At 49.5% G+C, this 15,790-nt stretch overlaps 1 protein-coding gene across 2 annotated transcripts in view; it reads right to left on the bottom strand.

Annotated features, from left to right (window-relative positions):
• The window catches only part of YBX3 (Y-box binding protein 3), a 32,742-nt gene extending 19,732 nt beyond the window's left edge, over positions 1-13,010 (bottom strand). The window contains exons 1-5 of one of the 2 annotated variants that reach the window (XM_038759271.1): positions 12,707-13,010; positions 6,351-6,414; positions 4,697-4,730; positions 2,126-2,215; positions 481-603 (exon numbers count right to left, since the gene is read on the bottom strand). In XM_038759271.1, the coding sequence (XP_038615199.1) occupies positions 481-603; positions 2,126-2,215; positions 4,697-4,730; positions 6,351-6,414; positions 12,707-12,956 (561 nt within the window). In that variant the 5' untranslated portion in view covers positions 12,957-13,010. The remainder of the gene's footprint in view (positions 1-480; positions 604-2,125; positions 2,216-4,696; positions 4,731-6,350; positions 6,415-12,706) is intronic. The other variant, XM_038759270.1, reaches the window with a different exon arrangement.
• Positions 13,011-15,790: the final 2,780 nt, after the last annotated feature.

Here is a 15,790-nt window from a genome sequence, read left to right as displayed (position 1 = left end):
TCTCCAAGGGAGTGGGTGTAGATGGAGAATTGAGCCTTGAGAAGACTCTCAGTCGGGGCTGGGAAGCAGGAGCCAGCAACAGACATAAAGAGTGACCAGAGACGTAGGAAGAGAGCCACAAGAGAACTGTGTAATAGAGAAGACAAGAAAAACCAGACGACAACCTATGAAGTAGCAGAAAATTTTAAAGAGATTAAAATAAAGTAAAATAAATAAGATCATTTTGTTGGTGTAGACACTGAGAAATCTTTACAAGTTAAATGTCACTGGGAATTTAACTTGAGGTCAAAGGTGGAGGGAGGGGAATCCATCAAGTTAGAGTTGAAGAGGAGCAGGTGCTCAAGGAAAATAGCTCAAGTTGGTGAACTTAGCTGAGCCTCCTGAATCTTCATGACAATCATCAGCTCCAGAGAGACAGTTACCTACTTTGGACCTGTAAATTTAAACACGGGCAACAAGGTAAAGCAAGGTCAGACTTACGTTTCGTGGAGGCCCCCTGCGCCGGCCAAAATAGCCCCGCCGGTAACGGCGTCGGTCGGCAGCATACCGGCTGCCCTCCACAGGAACGCCATCTGGTCCGGTGACATTCGCTGCTTCTGCTCCCTGTTGGATCCAAGTGAAGAATAAGGACAAGTTGTAGGGCATGAAGATATTGAGCAGCCCTATTTTACAGCCTCTCTCTCTCTTCTACATAGTAGTAGGGCTCGGGTGAGGGGTGGGTGGAGGGAGTGGGTCTGTGTGTATAAAAATCTGACAAAAATCAGAATGGTATGAAGGTTATCCTAATTACTAACCTAACAAATTGAATATAGGAATTTCTTCCAGGAAAGAGGGAAAAAAAGAGTTAGAACATTAGTTCTGCTTGGGATTGCTTAGAAAGGAAGAATACAGCAGTAGTTTGAGAGCTCATCCCTGTACCATTTTCATCAGTTCTTCTTAGCCTGGCTTAACCCGAGGTTCCCGGTCAAATCCAGGACAGTGTTAATCCATTTCCCCTCCAAAGACTCGAGGGGGACTCCAGGGTTTAAGAGCAGTTGTCAAGCCACTGTTACACATATACAGACCTTGCCTCTAGCCAAATCTGCCCTATTTAAAAAGGGTCTTTCTCCAGCTGGTCATTAAGATTCAGGTCCCCTGTCACTGATCACCCCAGCTAGGTCCATTAGAAAACATTATCTCTTCCGATCCAGAAGGTGGCTACCTGCCTTATTTGACCAGCCCCAGCATTGGGACGGACAGGACCTACGTTCTACAAACACTTTTTAATCCCTGCTCAGCTCACCCAGCAACAATGCAGTAATTTCCTAGGCATTTTTGGCCAAGTGTCTAGCATTAAGAAACCAGAACTATTCATTAGACTTTTGTGGCCTAGTGGATAGAGCACAGACCTGAGAGTCGGAGGGACCTGGGTTCTGATCTTGGATTGGACACTTGTCTGTTAGGTGACCTTGGGCAACTCACTTAGCTTCTCTGTGCCTCAGTTACCTCATCTTAAAATGTGAACCCCATGTGAGACAGGGACTGTGTCCAACCTGATTAAAGCAGCGAGGCTCAATGGAAAGAGCACAGGCTTTGGAGTCAGAGGTCATGGGTTCAAATCCCGGCTCCACCAATTGTCAGCTGTGTGACTTTGGGCAAGTCACTTCACTTCTCTGGGCCTCAGTGACCTCATCTGTAAAATGGGGATGAAGACTGTGAGCCCCCCGTGGGACAACCTGATCACCTTGTAACCTCCCCAGCACTTAGAACAGTGCTTTGCACATAGTAAGCACTTAATAAAAAATGCCATCATTATTACCGTACCCACCCCAGTGCTTAGAACAGTGCTTGTCACATAGTAAGTGCTTCAATACCACAATTATTATTATTCTCTGTGCTTTAGTTCCCTCATCTGTAAAATGGGGATTAAGACCGCGAGCCCTATGTGAGACAAGGACTGTGTCTTTCTACTCCTATTATCTTTTATTTACCCCAGCACTTAGAGCAATGCCTGGCACACAGTACACACTTAAATACCAAAATTACTGTAATTATACTTACGTTAGACTATTTAAAACCCTGCACTGGGCAGGTAAAAGATCATTAATTCAAGTTTGGAGTTGGATGATGAAGCCTACATTCTTACCTTCTCTCCTTCCACCACATCAAACTCCACAGTCTCCCCATCTCCAACACTGCGCAGATATTTCCGTGGATTGTTTTTCTTGATTGCTGTCTGTTAGAGGAAGAACTCAAATTAAAACTTAACATAATAAAAATAACATTCCCTCTCACCACCACCCCCTTCCTTTGTGTGGGGGCCTCACAAGCTTAATGTATTCTTTTGGGGATGCCCTCACCTGAGCCCTGGGCATCAAAAGTGATTCGCAACTCTGAGAAGATCTCCTAGATGCTTTGCATTGAGCACACACAGGACACCTTAAAGGGACCCTGTCTCCTTCCCATAGAATAAGCCTCCTGGCAGGGTACCAGAAGCAGGGAGCTTTTGCATTATCCAAAATAGGGGTGTAACTCACCAAAGAGCCATCACTCAGGGTAGAGAAACACACACATATATTCCCCCCACCCCTCTCCCGCACTCCCCACCACAACTGGCTCCATCAAAACCAAGCTAGCACTAATAAAAATCCAGTCGGCACTCCATTTTAAGCCAGGGAAAGGTACTACAACTGTGCTCTCCCCAGATGCATAATGAAGCCATCCAAATGCAGTTGTGAGGACCTAGAAGCCCTGGGGGGGGGAGGGGGATGTGCATGCCCATACGATATTAAGCAAGCATGACCCTTCCCTGCCCTCCCAAGGAGTCTGGATTTTTTAATTTGACCTTCAGCTGGGATTGGGCTCCCATTTTCAGTCTGTGCAAGGCACTCTACGGAGTGAATCCTCAGAAACCAATCTATAGGAGGAAAATGGGGCTGCAGAGAGCCTCTGCCTCCTACCAGACTTCCATACGATACAAACCACAGAACTCTCCAAGAGGGTATAAACGATGAGAAGAACAAAGACCCAGAGGTATAATTCCTCTGAGAGGAAGTTTCAAGTTAGACTTAAAAAAAAAAATTTCATGAGGAAGATTGAAAGTCCTAGCCACCACAGTCATTTTGGATTAGCCAGTACACAAGAGTCAACGGGGAATATTTCTCAGAAAGGCTAGGTTTTGAAGAGTAGGAACAAAAAAGGGATGGGCATCCATGAGGTTCAGTTCTCTATCTGTATATTAATTATCAGTTAAGAGCTACAGGGTTCAGGGAGCACAAAGAATACCAGAGAAGCCTGATTCTCTGCACATACCTGAATGAAGTTTCTTTACAAACCTTTATAAACCTCCACTTCTCTAACTGCAAAGCATCCCCTCTAAACAGAACCTCCCTGCTTGTTGGTGAACGTAGGAGTGTTGGAGTAGGAGAGCCCTTGGGTTGCTTTCAAGGTATGTAGGTCAGCCTTTCTTAGGGATTTGGGGAGGAATCCAGTTCCTCCCCCACTCCTAGAAAATGGGGCAGTGGGGAGGGTGTGCACAACTGACAGGGTAGACATCTCCCAAAGGGGAAAAAGGTGTGTATGCCTGGCACATGCAACCAGTCCAACAATCTCCCCCCTCCCTGCCTGTTGGTTCCCTTTTCCTGCTCAACAAGGCAGGCCCCAACTTATCTGGCTGAATCACCATACCACCAGAAATGGTGTAATCACCACACACACAAAAAAAAACAAAACAAAACAAAAAAACAACACTAACATCACATGACCAGACTCCCCAGTCGGAAGCAATTCAGTCCTCAAAGGCACTAAAGATTCCTCGGGACCCACACTAATTCTCCACTGTCAGAGAAAACTCCACTAGAACTTTCCCTCCCAAATCCATACAGATTTCAATAGCATTTTATTTGGATGACCAACCCTGCCATTTTGATAAAGCCCACTGGAGCCCAGGATTCTAGGACAGAGGCTTAGACAGTCAACGACATTAATGGACTTTCGACAATTTGGGGAGATAAAAAATGTTCAATCAGGAGGAGAGTAGCAAGGGAACAGAAGAAAATAATTACACAGTTTGAAAATTTACGGAACAGTTCGAGTGGATTTGTTCCCAACCTCTCAAGAACCACCATGTCACTGGGTTAAGCTTTGATATATTCTCCCTCAATCAATTTTAATGAGCACATTCTACAACAGTAATAGAAAGGAAGGAGGCAGGGCTTCCTTTTAAGGCCTGCAACCCCATTTCTTTGGCATGCTTGATGGGATTTCCTGTAAATGTTCACACACCTACCCCACATGGCACAGGAAGAATACTAGGCAAGAGGCCCATGTTCTCCTTCCATTCATGTACTGTCTCCTCCCTCAGTTTTCCCTTGACAGCAGTTCTACTTGAGCAAGTGATCATGTGACTAAATGCCCCACTCTACGACCATGTCTTTCCTCACTGCAATGGGCTCCTGGCCCAATGATTAACTTTGCAAAAGTACTGGTTGACAGCTCCCTGAGTTTCCCAGAACTTAAGCCCACGTCTCTTTGCTCCATTCCCTCCCGAGTCCTCGAACACCAGGTCACTTCACAACAAAGGTGGGGGGAGAGAGAAGAGATGCTGACCACATCCTGCGCCACCAGCCAATAAATACTTCAAGTTCCCTGTACTACCCTGAAAAGTTGACCTGCTATTGGCTAGAATTGTACGAAGTGGGTTTATCATCCGTCTTACCTGGTGTACAAATACATCTTCTTTAGTGTCGTTTCTGTAGGAATAGAGCACAAAGACGTGCCTTAGCATTCAACTGGAAAGTATCAAGTGCAGAAGCCCCCCGGTTTCTCTTCACCACTCTCAAAAGTTTCAGGTGCTAATTCTCCAGCCTTCCAAAGGTTGCAAAGGGCTTAAAACAGATTCCATCAGGCACCTGAAGCACAAAGCTCTCCTATTTGCTTCTCCAGCCAGAAGTCTGGTGATCCCAACACCAATGGCTTCTCCCCTTTTCCACGCACCCTCTTGCTCCACCCCTTAATCCCTGGGCAGAATCCAAGGTTATACGTCTGACATAGGCAGCCACCCTTTTTAGTAATCTCTCTCTCCCCTCCTTCCCCCCTTGTCATCCCACCACGTGGTACGTAACCAGAGCCCAAGCTTGTTTGCCCAGCAGAGGCAAAGCAAAGCCATCAACAGGATAGGACACAGCTGTGGAACAGGCTCTCCTTACACTGAAACCCAAAACAGCCCTCGACACAGGGAGGAGCAGGGGATCGGAACAGGAGGGGGTTTGGCCAAGAAATACCGATCCAGCAGGAAGAAAAAAGGGAGAGACATACAGAGAGCCTTGGGTGCTTTTGGCATGATGGCACAAGACACCGGACCTGTCACTTAATATTAAGAAAGCAGCTCCCATTTCGTTTGGAAGAAAAATGACAAAAGTGTTCCTGCTCTCCGTGCCAATGGAATCCCTTCCTCTGGAATAGCCCCCAGGACTAATTTATTTTCCCTAGCCCATCTACAGGGAGATAAGCCCAACCAACAACTGGGATGAAGCCCAGTACCTCATTCTACTCAGGACACACCCTGATTCCCTGCAAAGCCCTACTGAGAGCTCACCTCCTCCAGGAGGCCTTCCCAGACTGAGCCCCCTCCTTCTTCTCCTCCTCCTTCCCCTCCGCCTTACCTCCTTCTCCTCCCCACAGCATCTGTATATATGCTTGTACATATTTATTACTCTATTTTATTTATACATATTTATTCTATTTATTTTGTTAATGTTCTGTTTTGTTCTCTGTCCCCCCTTCTAGACTGTGAGCCCACTGTTGGGTAGGGACCGTCTCTATTTTGTTGCCAATTTGTACGTCCCAAGTGCTTAGTACAGTGCTCTGCACACAGTAAGCACTCAATATATATGACTGAATGAATGAATGAATTCCCTAGAATATTTCGCTCTCTTTGTTTAAAATCACCCCTCCTTTAGCCAAAGCAACTTTTCTCCACTTAGACCTGAATTAGTTTCTTTGGTCTTAATTTGGAATTTTTAGCTGTATATTATCCCCTGAAGAAATATTTTGCTTCCCAGCTTTCCTGAAGAAAAACTACTCATTTTTCACCTGTTCATGGCATGGAGAAGTAGCATGGCCTAGTGGAAAGGGCATGGGCCTGGGAGCCAGAGTAACAGGATTCTAAACCCAGCTTTGTCACTTGCCTGCTGTGAGACCTTGGGCAAGTCACTTAACTCCTCTATGCCTCAATTTCCTCATCTGCAAAATGGGGACTTTGTCCAACCTGATGATATCTTGTATCTACTCCAACGCTTAGTATAGGACATGGCACATGGTAAGCATGTAATAGATACCAAATGCAATGGGAGTCACGAAATAATACCTACCGATTGATAAAACCATATCCGTTTCTGACGTTGAACCATTTGACTGTACCAAGGACTTTGGTGGCTGGGGGGGAAAGAAAAAAAAAAACAAAAAGGAGACATTAGTCTGACCTGTACCAGATATAACACAGCTTGGTTATAAAGTCATTGCACAGTTGAGCTCCAGAGAAACCCCCACTGCCAGTAACATCTGTGCTCTTTTGCTAGTGACCTGGGACAAACAAAAAATATCCTCCCTAACTCCAACTTTCCAATCAGAGCCAGGGCCTAACTGCTGCCAATCAAGACCCCCTTTCAGGACCTGTTCCTCCCATTCCGGATAGCCCTGGGAGCAATTTTGAGAAGAGAGGAGTTCTGCAAAACCAAGAGGGCCTTAACCAACTACTGTACCGGCCCAGGACATAGAGCTGTTTCACAACCTGTGACAGGGTTCAAGAGATTGGCACAAATGAGGAGTCCATGGTATGTCACCATCCCACAGCTCTACCTGTCCATCAGGAATCCAGCCCGTACATTTCCCAAAGGGCGAGGGCTGGATTTAAAATTTTCTTGCTACCACCACTGGTCATATCCAGTAACTCCCCCAAACACATAAGTCATTTCCCTCTTCCACACCCTCTTAGTTGAAAAGCCCTGGATCAGCCACTAAAGCTCAGTTATAGCAAACACATATTTCTTGCCACTTTCAGTTACACTAATGGCCCCAACAAGTGATGGAAGAAGGTGGGATGAGGAGGGAGAATGGAGACCCCTGCCCCAGCCTGGTTAACCTAGAGTAACTCAGGACCCAAAACAGTGGCAGCAAGATGGCCTGGGACAGAGCCAGTTCTCCCAACTGCTTTCTCCTCAGCCCATTACAGGAGATGTTGATTGGCTAGAAACTCTTCGTGCATGTGTGGCAGTTTGATAACATGCATCCTTTGAATTCTGGGGGTAGGAGGAGAAAGAGATGGGGGGCTACTCAGAAACACCACGGAAGATGCTCCCTGAAACCTTTGAAAACATTTGTGGAGGGCAGGGCTTGAGTTCTTTAAAAAAAAAAAAAAAAAACACAACAAAAAACAATTGAGTAAAGGCACAGAAAGGTTTCTTAAAGGCAAGATCATGGGTGATGAACATGTGAAACTGTTCCATAAAGGAAATTTCAAACCAAGAAAACAGAGTGAAAGAAAGGAAGGATACATGGTATTTACCGTAAACAACACTTCAAATTCTGTCAATAATATAAAGACCTAGAGTATTCTGGTCTCAAATGCAGGCAGGGTGTGCTGACTTTATGGGCTCTATTTGCCAATGGGGGACGGTGTGGCAGAGCCAGAAATAAGAATAGAACTGATGCTATCCCGATCCAGTCCTGTGAAGGCCACGAGACAGGGCATCAGCAAGCCTTTTCTACCTCCAACAATCCGGTCCCTCCCCTGAAAACTGACTCTCCTGTAGTCAATGGGGAGTTAAAGTCATCCCTCCTCCCTCTCCCCTACCTTTTAACTCCTGTAGCCCTCAACTTGGCTAACTGGTCCTCTAAGTTTTGCTAGCTGGCGGCCAAATCTTCTGCTCCAATTGACACTATTTGTTCCCTTAATACGTAGGGGACAAAATCTGGCCAAAAGGCCAAACTGAGTGACTCTAATCTACTGAGTGGCAGCAGAAATGGCTACGGTTCTACTGCCAGCACTTCTTTCAAACATGAGCCTCCACCGTGTGCACAGCACAGTACAGGAAAGTTAATCAATAGCAATGAGAATGGTATTCATTAAGGTTTAGGTGCCAAGTACTGGTAGAGTACAATCAGATCAGACACAACTTCTGTTCCTACTCGATATGGGGCTCAGGTCAAAGTGGGTGTAGTTAATCCTCATTTTACAGATGAGGAAATGAAGGCCCAGAAGTTAAATGCAAGTTTAAGCGCACCTCCTAGTTCACACAGTAGACAAGTGGCATATCTAAGCGCTTAGTAGTGTTCTGCACACAATAAGCGCTCAGTGAATACGACTGAATGCATAGCTGAACCCCAAGTCTCCAGACTCCCAGCCCTGTGCTCTTTCCACGCTGCTTCTCCAGGTTTTACTAGGTATCTACGGTAAGGCACAGTAGAGCCGCCTTCCAGCTCTGAGCCTGTCACAGTTACAGCCAATCACTGACCCCCACACAGTCCAGAGCCCCAGAATTGATTGCTGTAGGAGGGGGTGGCCACTGCGCTGGCCGTGGGTAATCTGCATTTGCCACGGGCTTGGAGCTAATTAGAAAAACACTGTAAGTAATAATAATAATGATGATAATGGCATTTATTAAGCGCTTACTATGTGCAAAGCACTGTTCTAAGCGCTGGGGAGGTTACAAGGTGATCAGGTTGTCCCACGGGGGGCTCACAACCTTAATCCCCATTTTACAGATGAGATAACTGAGGCACAGAGAAGTTAAGTGACTTGCCCAAAGTCAAACAGCTGATAATTGGCAGAGCCGGGATTCGAACCCATGAACTCCAAAGCCCGGGCTCTTTCCACTGAGCCACGCTGCTTCCCCAAGCAAGTAAGATTGCCAATGGGAAGCAGGGCCACCACAATCTATGAAATTGACAAAAATATGTGGGTATTACGACCTCCTTGCCAGCAGCTTCGACTCATAAAAATATTCAAATCTTTTTCAAGCCTTTTTCCATGGCATATGGATTCTGCCACAAGCCATGGGAAAAAAATTAGTCCGAGTGGTAAAATGACTGTGCCAATCATAATTCAATAGGCAAGAGGGGGCTAGAACTTGGTTCCTATTACAGGGGATCATTATCAAAGTGTTGCTAACTCCTGACAGCTTTTTTTTTGGGGGGGGGGGGGTATTTGTTAGGCACCAGGTGCTGGGGTAGATACAAGCTAATCAGGTTGGACAGAGTCCATCTCCCATATGGGGCTCCCAGTCCTGATCCCCATTTTACAATGAAGTAACTGAGGCAGAGAAGGGACTAGTCTGTCACCCAGCAGACAAGTGGTGGAGCCAGGAAAAAAACCCGGGCCCTTTTGACTCCCAGGCCAATGTTCTATCCACTAAACCAAACCGCTTTTATGCAAGACTTAGTTCAGGATTGTATGTCTAGAGTGAGTTTCTTTCAGGCTTACCACTAAAATCTGATCTAGGAGATGGCCACTTGGTTCCAGATCCTCCCTTTGAGAGGCATTCATAACAAGAGATCCATACTCATCACACACACTAGTATTCAGTGTGTTCATGGCCCTAAATGCACACAGGGCTAACAAACAGAATTCAAGCCAGTTCAAATGCAGGAGTAGACCTGCCCTGACCAATGTGAAATCTACTCCACGGAACGCAGAGCTATGGTAGACCCGAGAGGATTTTAAAGCAAAACATGCATCTTCATATGCCTCCACCTCCTAACCAACAGGCCTTGCCAAGGGAAAGTTATTCGGCCCACAATATCTCCATGCAAAAAAATCTGAGGCAAGATTCATGATTTAAAGGCACTTGCCTACAACCTGGCCCCAGAGCCAGCACCCCTCCGTGAGACAGTGAACTATCTTTTCCTTTGTCAAGTGCCCCTCTAACTTTCAACCAACCACCTAGGAGACTCTAGCAATGGGGAAGATGAGAAGTGTCTTTCTACCAGAATGGCCACATTTTCCTAGGGCAATGAAGTAAGAGAGAATAATCAGAGATAGAGTCTTATTTTAAATAATACCTAGGTTGCATAGTTTACATGGCTACCTGAGACAAATGAAATTGTACGTAGTAAGGATCTTGCTCTATTTTAACTTTGGCTATGCAATTGACAAAAAAATAAAGGGCGGGGGGGCAGGTGAAGATCAGTGGTGCCTCGTCTTTATAGGCCGGGTTTTACATTTTCTTTCCCCATACAGGCCTAGTTAGTTGTAGCACAGCTACAAATGTTACTAGAACCTTGTCCCTACTTTTTAATCTTGGATGACTGGCTGTATCTGCCAGACTAACTTCCAGCATTCGAACATTCATATCCAGGTCTGGTCAATAACCACGAAGTCTATCAATCATTAATACCTCCACTGAGGTATTAATACCTAACTGAGAAAGAGGTGGCCAATTTTGTTTTTTCAATACCGAGGCCAATCGAGTCTGGCTTCCAAGGCAAATAAATACTGTACACCTAAGAAATACTTTTGTGCTCACAATCCCTTGCTAATTTTTAAACCTATGTCTAATACAGCCACGAGGGGCTTCTGGAAACATAGGGAGTGGGCCCTCATCTTGCCCTGCAGTTATCCTACCTTGTCATCCTACACATACTTCTTACCCATAGGCCCACCTCTTTCCTCCTCCACCCCAAATAATAATGGTAACCATGTGCCAAGCACTGTTTAAGTAGAAGGGAGAATATTTCATCCCCATTTTACAGATAAAAACACTTAAGCACTGAAGTGACTAGCCTATGATTATTAATAATTCATTCATTCAATCGTATTTACTGAGCGCTTACTGTCATCATTAATCATAATGATGGTATTTGTTAAGTGCTTACTATGTGCCAAGCACTGTTCTAAGCGCAGGGGGAGACACGTGGGACAGCCCACGTGGGGCTCACCGTCTTAATCGCCATTTTACAGATGTGGTAACTGAGGCACAGAAGTTAAGTGACTTGCCCAAGGTCACACAGCTGACAAGTGGTGGAGCTGGGATTAGAACCCACGACCTCTGAAACCCAAGCCCAGGATCTTGCCACTAAGCTCCGCTGCTTCTCTGCAATTTCCAAGACTGGCATTAGAACCCAGATCGCCCGACTCCCTGGCCGATGGAAGGCCACCCTGAGCCTTAATTATTTGGACAAAAATAGAAACCGACACAACCAAGGTAGAGGAAAGGGGGGAAAAAAAAAAAGAAAAAAAGACAAAAAAAACCCTCATTCAAGCTATGCACAGTCTTTCCCCAAGAATCACTTCTAATACACAGCATTATAGACGTTGAGAGGCAGCAGGGCCTAGTGGATGGAACCCAGGCCAGGGTTCTAACCCTAGACAAGTCACTTCACTTCTCAGGTCTTCCATTCCCTCATCCGTAAAATGGAGACTAAGATCTGTGAGCCCCACGCGGGGCAGGGACTCCAACCTGATGAACTTAGTACTGGGCATAGCATAAACTAAGTGCTTAAATACCACTAAAAAGCCCACCACGTTTCGGAGAGGTAGAGGCCTCCCTTCCAGTCGCCAGATTCAAATCGGAGATCCGCACAAACGTTTTACATTTACGTCTACTCCTTAAACACCCCCATTGCGTGTGTGTTCTTCCTCAAGCTGGGAGCCCCACGTGGGAGGGAGCCTGGGTCCAAACTGCTACAGCAGTGCCGGGCTTGGGCTGGAGCTTGACAAAAACGGATTTCAAGGGTAGCAAGGGGTAACAAGCCTAGGGTATTCGGGGAATGTTGCTTTCATGACCCAAGGTCCACGTAAGGGGAAAGGGCCGGAGGCCCGTGCCCCGGCCCGGCTCCCGGCCGCCCCCGGAGGGCCCCCTCCCCGCACTGGGCCCATTCCCCCCCACACGGCGCCCTTTACGTTACGGAGGAAACACGGACGGCGCACCCCCCGCCCTCCGGGATCGCAGTCGCCACCCCCCATTCACGCCCGATTAAGGAAGAAGGCCTCAACGTAGCGTGCCGCCTTTCCTTTGCACCCTGTCAACGGAGGCCGGCTCCTGGGCGGAGGCGGGGGGCTGGGGAGGGGGCAGGGGGATGAGTGAGAGAGGAGAGAGCGGGAGCCCTGGGGCTCCTGGCCCGGCGGGAGAGGGCGGCCAAAGTTGCGCGGCCGCCGGCCAACTTGGTGGAGTGTGGCGGGGCCGGCGGCGGGCGACACCACGTGCGCTGCTCTGCTCTCCCTCCCTCGTCCCCCGAGCCCGGCCCGGGCTAAGGGGTCGGGTGGCCGGGGGTCCGGGGTCCAGGGTCCGGCCCGATCGCCGCCCCGCCCCGCCCCGCCCCGCCCGCCCGGCCGCGTGGGCAGGCCGGGGTGCAATGGCGCCCGTCAGGGCCCCGGCTCTCCACGCGGGACGGGCGGCCCTCCCCTGCCAACGCCGCCACCCTTCTCCTCCTCCTCCTCCTCGGCCCACGTGGTGGGCGCCGAGCCTCGAGGGCACCGCGTTGGCCCCAGGAAGCCGCCCCAACTTGTGGGCCGAACACACGGGGCGGGAAGGACGGCGACCACATGCGGCGGGAGCGCGGCCTAAGGGCCGGGCCGGGCCGGGAAACGGGAGGGAAGGGGAGGGGGGGAGGGGGCGGCGGCGGCGGCCTACCCCACGTGGCCCGGGCCCGGCCCGAGATGGCCCCGCCGGACGCCAAGCGGCCCCCGCCCCGCCCCGCCCCAGCCAAGTTTTTGGGTCGGAGGCCTCACCGAGAACTTTCTTTTCCGGGTCTTCCGTGGCGGGGGCGGCGGCGGCGGCCGGAGGGGCGGAGGCGTCGACGGTCGGGGGTCCGGCGGCGGCGGCGTTGGGGGCCCCGGGGCCGTTGGTGGCGGGGTCCTGGGGGCCCGGGCCGGCCGGCTCGGATGGAGCCTGCGGCGGGGCGCTGGGGGCCGCCGGGGCGCTGGCGGCGGCGGCGGCGGCGGAGGAGGTGGTGGTGGTGGTCTGGCCCGCCTCGCTCATGCTGTCCTGGGGCTGGGCTGGGCTGCGGGTCCCGCTGTCCGGCCGGCTGGCTGGCTGGCTGACTGACTGATGGGCGCGGGCTGGGCTGGCGGTGGTGGTGGTGGTGGTGGTGGCTGGCGGGCGGGCTGGCGGGCGGGCACGCGCGCGCTAGTTGTGTCTGCGGGCTCCTCGCTCGGTCTTACTGCCCGGAAAATGGCCCCGCACAAGTTTTTCAAGGCGGGGGGCGGGCCGGGCCGGGCCGGGCCCGTTGGCGGAGGCCGCGACGCCAGAGGCTCATTAGCATTTAAAGGCGCCGCGCCCTTCCCCGGCCCGCGCACGCGCCCTCCCCACCACGCGGTCCGTCCGTCCCTCCGTCCGTCGGGCCCTGGTACCTACTGAGCGCCTACCGCGTGCGGAGCGCCGACCCACCTCGGCGGCCGCGCCCATCGCCCTCCCGACCGCCCCACGACAGGGGCCATCCCCGGACCCCCTGCCTCGGCCGCTCGTGACTAATAGAGAAGCAAAATCAATCAATCAATCGTATCTATTGAGCGCTGACTGTGTGCAGGGCACTGTGCTAAGCGCTTGGGAAGTCCAAGTTGGTAACATCTAGAGACGGTCCCTACCCGACAGTGGGCTCACTGTCTAGAAGGAGGAGACAGGGAGCGGCTCAGGGGAAAGAGTCCGGGTTTGGGAGGCAGAGGGCGTGGGTTCTAATCCCGCCCCGGCACTTGTCCGCTGGGTGACTTTGGGCGAGTCGCTTCGCTTCTCTGGGCCTCAGTTTAAAAGTGTGAGCCTCACGGGGGACAACCTGATTGCCTTGTATCTGCCCCAGCGCTTAGTACAGCGTTCTGTGCATAGTAAGCGCTCAATAAATACGTCTTCTAGACTGTGAGCCCACTGTTGGGTAGGGACCGGCTCTATATGATGCCAACTTGTACTTCCCAAGCGCTTAGTACAGTGCTCTGCACACAGTAAGCGCTCAATAAATACGATTGAATGAATGAATGAAATGCCATTATTACTATTATTATCCCTTTGGCTCATCCTCTCACAGCTCCCCCTGCTCCCAAACCTGGGCGTTAATAGTAATAATAGTATTTATAAGTTCTTAGTATATGCCAGGCACTGTACTAAGCACCAGGGTGGATGCGAGTGAATTGGCTTGGATGCAGTCCCTGTCCCGCGAGGGGCTCAGGCTCAATCCCCCGTGTTACAGATGAGGTAACTGAGGCACAGAGGAAGTGAAATGACTTGCCCAAGGTCACACAGCAGACAAATGGCAGGGCTGGGGTTAGAACCTTCTGGACTTCCAAGGCTGTGCCCTCACCACTACATCATCTATAATTCTATTTATTTATATTGATGCTATTGATGCCTGTCTACTTGTTTTGGTGTCTGTCCCCTGCTTCTAGACTGTAAACCCGGTGTGGGCAGGGATTATCTCTATGCTGAATTGTGCTTTCCCGGCACTTAGTACGGTGCTCTGCACACAGTAAGCGCTCAATAAATACAATTGAACAAATGAATCTTGCTGCTTCCAGGCAGTGACCGTCCCCCCCGGGTGGCCAGACAAATCCTCCCATCGGGGAGCTCCTGCCCCACTCACCTCAACTGCCATGGGTGCACCAGAGGGCCTGGGCCTTCCCTGCTCCAACCAATCGATCAGTAATAGCTATTGTAGTATTTGCTAAATGCTTACTGTATGCCAAGCACTGTGCCAACTGCTGGGTCCCATGAGGTTCAATCTAAGGGCGAGGGAGAAGATTAAAAATGAGAAAATTGAGGCACGAAGAAGTTCGGTGACTTGTCCAACGTCACGCAGCAGGTAAGTGGTGGAGCCAGGAATCCAAACTCCCAGCCCTGTGCTCTTTCCACTAGGCCTCGGTGCCTCTCAGTCAGTCTATGATAACATCGATTCAGTGCCCTTAGAGCCTGTGTACTGGCTCTTGTAGTGTACTCTCTCCAGCACGTAGTACGGTGCTCTGCACACAGTAAGCACTCCATAAATACAATTGATTGATGGATCATACCACAGAGTTAGTAGATGTGATCTCTCTGCCCTTGAGTAATTTACAATCTAGTGGAGCTGTATGGTATTCCCAAGGTGCAGGCGCTTAGAACAGCGCTTGATGCATAGTAAGTGCTTAACAAATACCATAATTATTATTATTAAGGACTTTCATTCATTCAATCGTATTTATTGAGCGCTTCCAGGGGTTGCTTTGTTCAGGGACGATGGAGGGATTTTGACAACCCAGCTGGGACCCTCCCCACATCACTCAACTGTCAAGGAGGAACATGATTTGACACAGCATTATGAGGAAGGCACCAACGAAGCAGTGTGGCTCAGTGGGAAGACCACAGGACTGCGAGTCAGGAGACCTGAGCTCTGCCACTTGCCTGCCGGGTGACCTTGGGCCAGTCACTTAACCTCCCTGTACCTCAGTTTTTCATCTGTAAAAATGGGAATAAAATACCTCTTCTCCCTCCTACTTAGACTGTGAGCCCTATGTGGGACAGTCCCTGTGTCCAGCCAGATGAATTTGTATCTACCCTAGTACTTAGTGCTTAGAACACATAGTAAGCCCCTAAGAACAATAAAAACAATAATAATAAGCAGGTTACAAGTCTTCAGCAATAACTAAAAGAGAAACAACTTCTAACAGCCCTTCTCGCGGATCTTAAGGTCCTGGTGGCCCAGGGTGATTTTTTTAAGTGCTTAGTCTGTACACACTCTCTGCACACACTGAGTGTTCAATAAATGTAATGATTGATTGATAAATCTAAAATGGGGGAGAAGGCATGCTTCCTGTTCAAAGTAGTTTGGAAATATGCAGGGAGAATGTTGGAAG

Source organism: Tachyglossus aculeatus, chromosome 17, assembly GCF_015852505.1.
Source record: "Tachyglossus aculeatus isolate mTacAcu1 chromosome 17, mTacAcu1.pri, whole genome shotgun sequence".
Taxonomy (NCBI): Eukaryota; Metazoa; Chordata; class Mammalia; order Monotremata; family Tachyglossidae; genus Tachyglossus; species Tachyglossus aculeatus.
Note: the sequence above shows the minus strand (reverse complement) of the source record. Positions and strands in the feature narration are given on the sequence as shown.